This window comes from Lynx rufus, unplaced genomic scaffold (assembly GCF_022079265.1).
Source record: "Lynx rufus isolate CCGP_SWC_20201006 ecotype Redwood Valley unplaced genomic scaffold, mLynRuf1.p SCAF_17, whole genome shotgun sequence".
NCBI classification, from domain to species: domain Eukaryota; kingdom Metazoa; phylum Chordata; class Mammalia; order Carnivora; family Felidae; genus Lynx; species Lynx rufus.
In genome coordinates, this window is record NW_025814831.1 from 16,425,077 (window position 1) to 16,437,168 (window position 12,092).

The following is a 12,092-nucleotide window of genomic DNA, read 5'->3' on the forward strand; positions in this document are numbered from 1 at the left end:
AATCCAGGGGAACCTGATAAATGTTATGTGTTCTGACTGTTCCACTGACCAGCCATTCCTCCATATCTCTCTCTCTCTCTCTCTCTCTCTCTCTCTCTCTCTCTCTCTCTCTCTCGGGCCTCTCTATTCCCTGAGAAACAATGATATTGAAATTAGGCCAATTAATAACCCTACAATATCCTCTAAGTGCTCAAGTGAAAGGACAGTTATGTATCTCTCACTTTAAATCAAGTTAGAAATGACAAAGCTCAGTGAGGAAGGCATGTTGAAAACCTCGACAGGCCAAATCTAGGCCCCTTGTATCAAACACTTAGCTAAGTTATAAAAATGCAAAGGAAACGTTCTTGAAAGAAATTAAAAGTGCTGCTCCAAGAAACACATAAATGATAAGAAAGTGAAACAGTCTTATTGCTGACACATAGAAAGTATTAGTGGTCTTGAGAGAAGATCAAACCAGCTACAACAGTCCCTTAAGCCAAAGCCTAATCCAGAGCAAGGCCCCAACCCTCCTCATTTCTATGGACTAAGAGAGGTAAAGAAGCTGCAGAAAAGAAGCTTGAGGCTAGCATAGGTTGGTTCAGGAGGTTTAAGGAAAAGAAGCCATCTCCATAGCATAAAAGTATAAAGTGAAGCAGCAAGTTACCCAGAAGATCTAGCTAAGATAATTAATAAGGATGGCTACATTAAACAGATTTTCAACATAGATGAAACAGCTTTACATTAGAAGAAGATGACATCAAGGACTTTCACAGCTAGAGAGAAGTTCCTGGCTTCAATGCTTCAAAGGACAGGATGACTCTTGTTAGAGGCTAAAGCAGCTGGTGACTTTAAATTGGAGCCAATGCTCATTTACCATTTCAAAAATCCTAGGGCCCTTAAGAGTTATGCTAAATCTACTGTGCTCTATAAATGGAACAGCAAAGCCTAGGTGACAGCACTTCTGTTTACAACATGGTTTGCTGAATATCTATCTATCTATCTATCTATCTATCTACCTACCTACCTACCTACCTACCTACCTACCTACCTTGGTGTTCCTGGGTGGGCTCGATGGATATTTTAAGCCCACTGTTTTGAGGTCTACTGCTCAGAAAAAGATTCCTTTCAAAATATTACTGCTAACTGACAATGCACCTGTTCATCCAAGAGCTCTAATGGAGATGTACAATTAGATTAATGTTGCTTTCATGCCTGCTAACACATTATCCATTCTGCAGCCCAGGGATCAAGGAGTAATTTCAACCTTCGAGTCTTATTATCTAAGAAATACATTTCATAAAGCTTTAGCTGTCATTCCTCTGATGGTTCTGGGCAACAGAAATTGAAAATCTTCTGGAAAGTATTCACCATTCTAGATACCACTGAGAATGTTTGTGATTCATAGGAAGAAGTCAAAATATCAACATTAATAAGTTTGGAAGAAGCTGATTCCAACCCTCACGGATGACTTTGAGGGGTTTAGGACTTCGGTGGAGGAAGTACCTGCAGATGTGATAGAAATAAGAAACCTAGAATTAGAAGTGGAGCCTGAAGACAGGACTGAATTGATGCAATCTCACAATAAAACTTGAACGGATGAGGAGTTGCTTTTTTTTTTTAAATTTTTTTAATGTTTGTTTATTTTTGAGAGAGAGAGAGAGACAGAGGCAATTGGGGGAGAGGCACAGAGACAGAGAGAATGAGAGAGAGACAGAGAGAGAGAGAGAGAGAGAGAGAGAGAATCCAAAGCAGGCTCCAGGCTCTGAGCTGTCAGCACAGAGCCCGACGTGGGGCTTGAACCCACAGACTGTGAGATCATGACCTGAGCTAAAGTCGACCGCTTAAACGACTAAGTCACCCAGGTGCCCAGAGGAGTTGCTTCTTAAAGATGAGCAAAGTGGTTTCTTGAGATGGAATCTATTCCTGGCAAAGATGCTGTGAAGATTGTTGAAATGACAACCCAGGATTTAGACTATTACATAAACTTGGCTGATAACCAGAGGCAAGGTTTGGGAGGATTGACTCCAGTTTTGAAAGAAGTTCTACTGTGGGTAAAATGCTATCAAAAGGCATCGTTCGTGAACAGAGAAATCGTTCGTGAAAGGAAGAGTCAGCTGATAGGGCAAGGTTCAATGTTTAATGTTGTCTTATTTTAAGGAATGCCACAGTCACCCCAACTATCAGCAACTACCACCCTGATCGGCCAGCAGCCATCAACATCAACGCAAGATCGTCCACAAGCAAAAAGAATACCACTTGCTGAACGCTCAGATGATGGTTAGCATTGGTTAGCAATAAAGTATATATATTTTTTAATTTACTTTTGAGACAGAGAGAGACAGAGTGCAAGTGGGGGAGGGGCCGAGAGAGAGGGAGACACTGAATCCAAAGCAGGCTCCAGGCCCCGAGCTGTCAGCACAGAGCCCGACGCGGGGCTCGAACTCACGGACCGCGAGATCATGACCTGAGCCGAAGTCGGACGCTTAACCGACTGAGCCACCCAGGCGCCCCAAAGTATTTTTAAATGAGGGTATGTACATTATTTTTTAGACATAATGTTACTGCATACTTACTAGACTACAGTGTAGGGTAAACACAACTTTTATATACACTGGGAAACCAAAAATTTTATTTGACTCAGTTTACTGAGATATTTGCTTTATTGTGGTGGAACGGACCCTGCAGTATGTCCGAGGTATGCCTCTGTACTTTAAATTTTACATATATCCTTTCCCATGCTCCCACCTCTGCCATGGGATCGTATCTAAAAATAATGGCTCTAAGGTTTCACATTCCTCACCTGGACTCAAAGCCTGTTCTGCCACTTACTATGACCTTGGCAAGTTGTATATGACCCTCTTATTTACTGTGAAATGAGGATAATACCTATCAAGATGTTTTTGTGGATTGCATAATGAGATAACTTGGGAGTTGTTTCTGTTACACAGCAAGGATAGCTTATGTTGTAAAATTTCTAAAAAACATAAACATTAGGGGAGCCTGGGTGGCTCAGTCGGTTAAGCGGCCGACTTCGGCTCAGGTCATGATCTCGTGGTCCGTGAGTTCGAGCCCCGCGTTGGACTCTGTGCTGACAGCTCAGAGCCTGGAGCCTGTTTCAGATCCTGTGTCTCCCTCTCTCTGACCCTCCCCCGTTCATGCTCTGTCTCTCTCTGTCTCAAAAATAAATAAACGTTAAAAAAAAAAACATAAAAGCATGTTGGTTTGCTTTTTCTGGAACTTACGTTGACAGTGTCAGAATATACAGTTTGCTATCAATGGATAGTAATCTCGTATGTTCACAACAGGACTTATTTTGACCAATGATTGTGTAATAAAAGCACACTCATATTCAAAAACGAGACACTGCAAGGAACCATCTAGCAGCTTGGTTTAAAGATACTTTTAGGGGGTGCTTGGCTGGCTCAGTGGGTAGAGCATGTGATTCTTGATCTTGGGGTGGTAAGTTTGGGCTCCACATTGGGTGGAGAGAGGACTTAAAAATATATACAAATAAATAAAGATACTTTAAAGATATACAAATAAATATAAATATTTTTATATAAATATAAAAATGTATATATTTATAAATAAATAAAGTATAAATAAAATATATACAAATAAATAAAGATACTGGGTCCACTTGACCCAGACAGTATTCAATAAAGGGTAGGTGAATATAGTGATTGTGGATTAGTCCTTTGCCGATAACACTGAAGCCAACAACACTGCATCATTTGTAAACATACAAGAAATGCAAATTCTCAGCCCCCAGCAGACCTACTGAATCATAATCTGTTTTTTTTAAGTTTATTTATTTTGTGTGTGTGTGTGTGTGTGTGTGTGAGAGAGAGAGAGAGAGAGAGAGAGAGAGAGAGAGAGAGAGCGTGAGCGGTGGAGGGAGAGAGAGAGGGAGAGAGAATCGCAAGCAAGCAGGCTTTGCACTGACAGTGCACCGCCCGATGCGGGGCTCCATCCCACAAACCGTGAGAGCATGACCTGAGCCGAGATCAAGAGACCAACTTAACCAACTAAGCCACCCAGGCGCCCCCATAATCTGCATTTTAACACGATTCCCAGGGGATTCCTATTCACATTAAAGTTAAAGAATCCCTGGGTTATTTGTTTTGTGCGGAGGACGGTGGTTACAGAAGGGAAGATTTCGTATTTAACCGATTACTTAAAATGTGCCAGGAGTTATATATTATCCGCATTTAAACTTCAAGAACTCTATGACATGGACATTTTACTGTCACATTCGAGAGATGAGGAAATTGAGGGTCGTCCTTGCGGAGAGCAAGGGAGCTTGATCTGGGGGGACCTAAATTTAGTTCCTCTGCCTCGGAGCCACCGAGGTAAGAATGGCTGCATGCGCCGAGTTCAAGAGACCGGGCCTCCACCAGTCAGGGCCACAAATTCTGAGCAGGCAGGACCTCGTCCTCCTGTGCGCGGGTTAACACTGGGGCCAACAGTGGCGAGTCAACAGGGGACCTGAAGCCCCCAGGGCGCAGCCCCGACCCGCGCCCACGCGCCACGGATCCCGGACCCCAGGCCCGGTTACGCGGCGGCGCGAGGCGGCGATCGCCCTTGAGAGTTCCCTTTACCTCTCCGGCTGCCATTCATGCTTAGATCCTCTTGCAGCCGCCGTGAGGACACGCCGGACCCCCTTAGGTCCTTCCCCGGGCAGGGTCAGCCCCCGCAGCAGGGGACTGGCGCGCAGGAGCCGGCGCCGGGCGGCAGCCGCTGGAGACCGTCGCTAGGCCCGTTGCTAAGGGCCGGGGCCGCGGCGCCGGGATTGTGACGTCACCGCGCAGGGACGTGCTCACCCGCAGCCGAGCTCCCGGGGGTACAAGGAGGGAGGGGGAGAGCAGTTGAGGATTGTGGAGTGGGGAACGAGGGGAGGCGGCCTTTACTGGGCGGGGAAAGTGTCCCAAACACCGGTCTGTGGCCCTGGGATCCTGCCAGTCGTCCACAGAGCCGCCTCCTGTCGGGAGGTAAGTCACCGGCACCTGGCAGGTCTTGTCCCTGCGGGAAGAGCGGGAGACAAGGTGGCCTCATCGGGTATCCACGTCCCCTGGGTCCCGGAAAAAAATCAAAAGCAAATGTTGGTTGAGGTCAGGGTAACATTTAGTCAGTTCCCAATAGTTAAATTTCAGAGCAGTGAGCGAACATTGGGATTAGTGAAAATCCTGGGGGTGAAAGATATCTATATATTTACCTCTTGATTTTTAACCCCAAGAATCAGTTTGCATTTCCTTTCTGCTTACTGAACACTACCCCTCTTCCCTCCCCACCCCCAGCCTTTTTCATCTTAAGGCTCCAATATGTTTTTCTTTAGGCTGGAAGAGAGTTGCAGTATGAACAAGGCCTTGATTGATCTGTGGCTTTCTACAATTTGTTTAATGTTGAAGCAGTTACCTAGCTTTGGATCCTTGCAAATAAAATCATAATAGGGCAGGGAACATTCTGTAACCTGGTGCTTCTCCTTAGTGGCACCACTGACGTTTTGGGCTGGGTGCATAATTCCTTGTTGTGGGAGGTGCCCTGTACCTAGTAGGGTGTTAGCAGCATCCATGGTCTCTACCCACTAGATGACACTAGTAACCCACCCACTCCACCTCTGGCTGTGACAAGCCTGTCTCCAGACATTGCCAAATTTCCCAGGGGTAGGTGGCAAAATTGCAACCCCTTTGAGAACCATTGCTGTGATGGAAAAAGTACTGGCTTTGGAGGCAGATACGTGGAACTTTTCTGCCACTTGCCAACTTGATCTTTGGAAACCTCTCTGAGGCACAGGTCCTTCTTTTCTAAAATGTAAAAGACGCTATTAATGTTGTAGTTGCAAGGATTAATAAGTCCACTGCCTGGAAAATAAAACGAGGCTTTCAACAAATAATAGTTTTCTCTCTTTGTAAGACCCTATCTCAGAAAAGCTGGGGTATCAGAAAAATTCAGATGTAAGGGAGTAAGTCAGGAATCCTATGACAAGGAAAGGGGAATAAGCCAGAAATTCAGTTACAGTAACATCTGAACTCCTGGTTCGCTAAGACTAGGGAAAGGAGAACATTAGATTAAAAATCTGAGGAATGTGGAAGGATGTGTGATGGCTCTGTGGCCCCAACAACAAAGGTCTAACATGGGTAGAGAGTCACGTGTTACCCAGAGAACAAAAACTCTCTTGCCTACCTACTCACTGATACTTGAAATCCCTGTCTAAGAACATGAAGCCTTTTATTCCACTACTGGCATCTGGAAAATACCTTGCATATAATAGGTCTCTGGTAAGCATTTGTTAAACTGAATTAGAGCTAAAGCTTAAAGGGCAAACACCCCTGGGAAGATAACACAGTGACTTGATTCACACGAAGGTGATGCCAGCTCCTCTTATGAAAGTACATTTTAGGATATAAAAGGTGGATATTGCTTTTAAATATCTCCAAGATCAGGAGAGGGTTCTAGAGACAGCATTGCTTGGTACCCAACTTCAATTGAAGCCATCCTCATTATTTAAGTATTTTGTTCCAATTCTTTCAAAAATTTACTTTCTCTCTCCAGTTTTAGCAGCAAACATGTTATCCTAAGTTCAATTTAATATGTCCTTGGCTTTCACTCTGTGTGTATAAACAAGAAAGACAGGGTCCTTTCTGGTTGCTATTCCCAGGAGGCAATCCATGATCATAGGCAGGATGCATACAGCTAGTATGGGCTTATGGTAGAGTTAGTTCCCAGAAATACCCCTCCACTGGGAAGAATCACCACCAGGTGCAATGGACTTGGAGAGGGGCCATTCCTAAAGACCTTTTATTTAATATTTAAGTATGAATTTCATATTAAGAAATTATTCCAATGGTATACTTTTTATTGATATCTAGAAATTTATATGTTACATTTTAGAAGGAAATTATTTTTTGGCCCTAATGAATTGGCATGCTTACTTTTACTATTGGGTTTCCCTTTTTGTCTTAGCTGATAGAAAGCATAAATAAAATGTATGCTCAGTTGCAATAATTATTCATAGCCTATTTTTCTATTTACCTCTAATTGCCTTTATTAGGCAGGTGGCTTTTTTATTCCACTCTTGTTTTAATGACTCAGTTAAACTTCTGTTTTATTGGAGGAGCTCTAAGCCCTTTGGAACTGGAGATATAAATAAAATAAACTATGTATCACACATACCATAATATATAGTCTAATACATATAATAGTTTATTTACTGCATTTTATTTTATATTTTAAAAATCATTATTTCTACATTTAGTCTATATATTTATAGATAACCCTTAGTTTCATAATTCAGAGGATTCCTAGAACTCATGTTTGTCTGTTTGGACCTGCTTAACATCATGGTGAAAATTATCCAATAAAAGCAACAAGATGTAAAAGGCCAAGATAATCTTTTTTCCATTCATTGTGTTATCATGAACGTATTTTAATCCTGAAAGTCCCTGAAGGACAAAAACAAACAGGAAAAATTTTTTAAAGAAATATATAACAGGGCGGAGTAAAAGAAATACAATTACATGATGTGTGTGCATTTTGTGTTGACCAGTTTCAAAACAAAATCCCTTAGGTTTTGGTGACTGAAGAGCACTTAAGAATGTGAGCCATTGACTAGCCCTTAGTCATTCTCCAATCAAAATACTGCAGCTCCTGATTCATCTAATACTAAAAGAGAAAACAGAACTTGGACCTTGGAGGGGTTAGCATGTTACACAGTAATGGATTAATTTGTTGTTTGTCACTAGAGGGGGCTTTAAGAAAGTTTTTCTTTTTTAGAAAGTTTTTTTTTTCTTTAATGTTTATTTATTTGAGAGAGAGAGAGACAGTGTGCATGCGCACACACGAGTGGGGTGGGGGGCAGAGAGAGAGAGAGAGAGAGAGAGAGAGAGAGAGAGAATCCCAAGCAGGCTCCATGCTGTCAGCACAGAGCCCCACATGGGGCTCGATCTCACAAACCATGAGATCATGACCTGAGCTGAAATCAGGATTTGGATGCTTAACCAACTGAGCTACCCAGGTGCCCCCAAAAAGTTTTAAGCTGCATACCTGTGAGCAGAGCAGCCAAACTGAGGCAATATTAACCTACAAATCTTACTCAAGGAGTATAAGATGTAACTGAAAAACATTTTTAAAAGTGACCCTTAGGTAGAACTTTTCCAACTATAGTTAGTGACATACATGGTGAATTCATTTTTGAGCACAGGAAAAAAATTAATGGATTAAAAAAAATTCTCATCATTGTCAATCTAAAGCTTGATTTTTCTTAATTTTATTGTTTAAAGCAGGAGAGAATGGCATGACCATAATTCTCTATAAAGCAATATGCGCCCAACAGACAGAAGAGAGTGATAGCAGGATATACTGACCCCAAATGACCATTCTGAGTTCTAGTAAGGAATTGAACTTTGCTATCTCAGCACAGGCATAATCTTGCACACGGTAAGTGGTCACTCTAAGAACTATAGCACCCTCTGGAGTTTGTGCTGCATTTAATGTGCTCCATTGTATACTTTATCTTCATTTTTCCTATAGTGGAGAAGAACACGGAATTATGGCTCTATAGGCAGCTTAGCTGCTTGTTATTACTAACAAAAGAGTCAATCATATAGTGTGGCTCTTAAGTGAAGGCTGCTAGAATTGCAGATATTAGGCCCCTTAATACCTGTCATAGTCTTCCATTGCTCTCGTTTCTCTCCAGCTGTGTTCTTTATATCTTTTCCTCCAATTAAGAGAACAAGTCTCTGTGAATGGAATTTAATCATTCTGTGGTTACTAGGTAACCTGTTGCCATAGCTTAAGAAGAGCATTTTATCTCTTCTCCACTGCCAATCAGTTGCCACAATACATTGGGGCAATGCTTGGCCGAAAGGCTTGATAATCTCCGTCTAACGTATTCCCTGTTTACAAGTGGCTTCACCGTTAAAAACAAAGCAAAGCAAAGGACATAACCAAGTTGTCAGTCTATCCTGGTCATATTTATTTCACTTAAAAAGCAGGGTTCGGAGTTTTAACAATTAATGGATTTTGGAAAGTTGCAGTGAAGCTCTTAGAAGTGCGTCTGTGATTCACAAACTACCACACACGAATCAATTAAAACAACAACTAGGTTTTGTTAAGCCACCGATGAAAACCATACTTTATTTGTGCCCTATCTAGTTTTCCTTAGGGATTCAACCTCCTCTCCCGTCATACTTTGTCTTTTAGGGTATCTGCCTGCAATATACTCCCCAAACACTTTAAATTATTAGGCTGAATGACCCAAAATTGCCCTTTTATAAATCAAAAGTGGTCAAATAGAGACAATGCTTTCTTTTCTTTTTAGTTTTATGGCTCTATTTACACAAATATGACAGGCACCTAAACTGTCTATTCATTTTCTTCGCTGCGCAGCCTGGCTTCAGGATGGGTGCCTCTGACGGCCAGTGGCACTGCTCTTTCTGCAGCAGCTTTGCGGTTCTTGGAGGAGACATTGGGAGTAATCTCTGCCCAGTAAGATTTTTTGCACACACGACACTTCAAGCTCCTTGACCTTGTGGACTAGGAACTTCCGGAAGCCACTGGGCAGCATATGCTTTGTTTTCCTGTTGCTCCAGTAACCGGTGTTGGGCATCGAGATCTGGCCCTTGAATCTTCTGCCCACCCTATCGTCAGTGCCTCTGGGTCTCCGCCAGTTGTGCTTAATTTTGACATATTGGTTTGACTGGTGCCAGATGAACTTCTTAGCTGTCTTTTTTTTTTTTTTTCTTTTTGAGAGAGGGAGAGAGAGTGAAAGAGAGAAAGAGAGAATGCAAGTGGAGAAAGGGCAGAGAAAGAGAGAGAGAGAGAGAGAGAGAGAGAGAGAGAGAGAGAATCCCGAGCAGGCTCCATACTGTCAGTGCAGAGCCCAATGTGGGGCTCGAACCCACGAACCACGAGATCATGACCTGAGCCAAACTCTGGCACTTAACTGACTGAACCACCCAGATGCCCCTCTTGGTTCTCCCTGTCTCCGTCTTTTTTTTTTTTTTTAAGTTATTTATTTATTTTGAGAGAGGCAGAGGCAGCGTGAGTGGGGGAGGGGCAGAGAGAGAGGGAGAGAGAGAATCCCAAACAGGCCAGCACTGTGAGAGGGGAGCCTGACAAGGGGGCTCAAACTTACAAAACTGTGAGATCATGACCTGAGCCAAAATCAAGATTTGGTCGCTTAACCAACAGAGCCACCCAGGGGCCCCTTGGTTCTCTTTTTAATGATCTTGGATGTCACCAGAGGTCTGAGGGCAGCCATTCAGGAGGCATTTCCCACAGTGAGGACACAGTCTAGAAATTTTGGTTGTGCTCCGGGCACAGAAAGACTTCCTCTGTGTCATTTATAACATGTGGAGTGGATGTTTATATATGATAAACAGACAAATAAGAGACTGAGTGATTCTCTGAGCCTTCTTAATTTCCTTTTTATTTTATTTCATTTCATTAAAAAAAATTTTTTTTAACGTTTTATTTATTTTTGAGACAGAGAGAGACAGAGCATGAACAGGGGAGGGTGAGAGGGAGAGGGAGACACAGAATCCGAAACAGGCTCCAGGCTCTGAGCTGTCAGCACGGAGCCCGACACGGGGTTCAAACTCACGGACCGCGAGATTGTGACCTGAGCCGAAGACGGACACTTAACCGACTGAGTCACCCAGGCGCCCCCTTAATTTCCTTTTTAAATGAGCCTCACAGGGAACAAATATTTCTTTTTGCACCTCAGAAAATTTGGGGGCTAGAAGGATGCCAGTGATTCCTAAACCAAAATATCCATCTTGTAGAAAAACCTACTGGAGCACAGAGAAGATAAATAATTAGCCTATACAACTCAGCTTTCTGACTCTTGATTTAATGCTCATTCCACTAAGTCAAGAAATAGGCAGCTAGACAATTATTTCAGTGACCTTTCATTATGCCTGTTTGCACTTTTATGCACGTGCTACCTAAAATAATGGAAAAATCTTTTTCATGTGCAATCATGGACATATAAAATGGGAAGGGTAAATGAGACTTTGCTTCAGTCCTTTCTCTTAGGCAAACCTGTATCTAAGCTGTCTAAGATAAGTGTATGTATATTTTAGAGTCATATCTTTTTCTAAAAGGCTAACATATATTATTCTTCCAAAATGAAATAGAGCTCAGTTGAGCCCAGTGTTTCTCCTACCTCGAAGATGATTACTTTGCCGTAATCCAGAAAGACTGTCATTGACATTGAGTTTAGGAACATTTTATTTATTTTGTTTTGTTTTGTTTTATTTTATTTTATTTTATTTTATTTTATTTTATTTTATTTTATTTTATTTTATTTTATTTTATTTTATTTTATGTTTATTTATTTATTTTGAGAGAGAGAGCATGCAAGCAGGGGAGGGACAGAGAGAGAGAATCCCAAGCAGGCTCCTGTGCTGTCAGCACAGAGTCCCACACGGGGCTCGATCTAACAAACCATGAGATCATGACCCGAGTTGAAATCAAGAGTTGGATGCTTGACCGGCTCAGCCCCCTGGTGCCCCAGGAAACTATATCAGAGAATTATTTCTGAGAAGGGGCAGCTTCTCTTTTTCAAGGGTGAAGAAAAGAACAACACTAATAACTTCCTGTAAACTAAAAACTGTCACCTGTTATTTCAATCCTTAATTTATTTTTTTTTTAAATTTTTTTTTCAACGTTTATTTATTTTTGGGACAGAGAGAGACAGAGCATGAAGGGGGGAGGGGCAGAGAGAGAGGGAGACACAGAATCGGAAACAGGCTCCAGGCTCTGAGCCATCAGCCCAGAGCCCGACGCGGGGCTCGAACTCACGGACGGCGAGATCGTGACCTGGCTGAAGTCGGACGCTTAACCGACTGCGCCACCCAGGCGCCCCAATCCTTAATTTATTAATGAGTTATTCCAACTCATTAATGAGCACCTACTATGCACAAGACCCACGACTCTTCAGCTGACATTTTCCTTTCGGATTCTACAACACACAACCATATTCTCTCTAGTTCATTTACAGTGACCCTGGAACCTGGGCATTTATAGAGATATTGTAAAGTGGCAGGTAACATAGAATAACCATTAAGTGTGTGTTGGAATCCACTTGCTTGTGAATCCTGGCTTTGCTG

The 12,092-nt window shown here is 42.4% G+C and overlaps 1 protein-coding gene and 1 pseudogene across 1 annotated transcript in view; both read right to left on the reverse strand.

Annotated features, from left to right (window-relative positions):
• SPATA7 (spermatogenesis associated 7) overlaps positions 1 to 56 on the reverse strand; it is a 34,407-nt gene extending 34,351 nt beyond the window's left edge. The window contains exon 1 of the mRNA XM_047079737.1: positions 50 to 56. Within this exon, the coding sequence (XP_046935693.1) occupies positions 50 to 56 (7 nt within the window). The remainder of the gene's footprint in view (positions 1 to 49) is intronic.
• Positions 57 to 9,342: 9,286 nt separating this feature from the next.
• Positions 9,343 to 10,240, reverse strand: LOC124512434 (60S ribosomal protein L32-like; annotated as a pseudogene).
• Between the last annotated feature and the right edge of the window lie 1,852 nt (positions 10,241 to 12,092).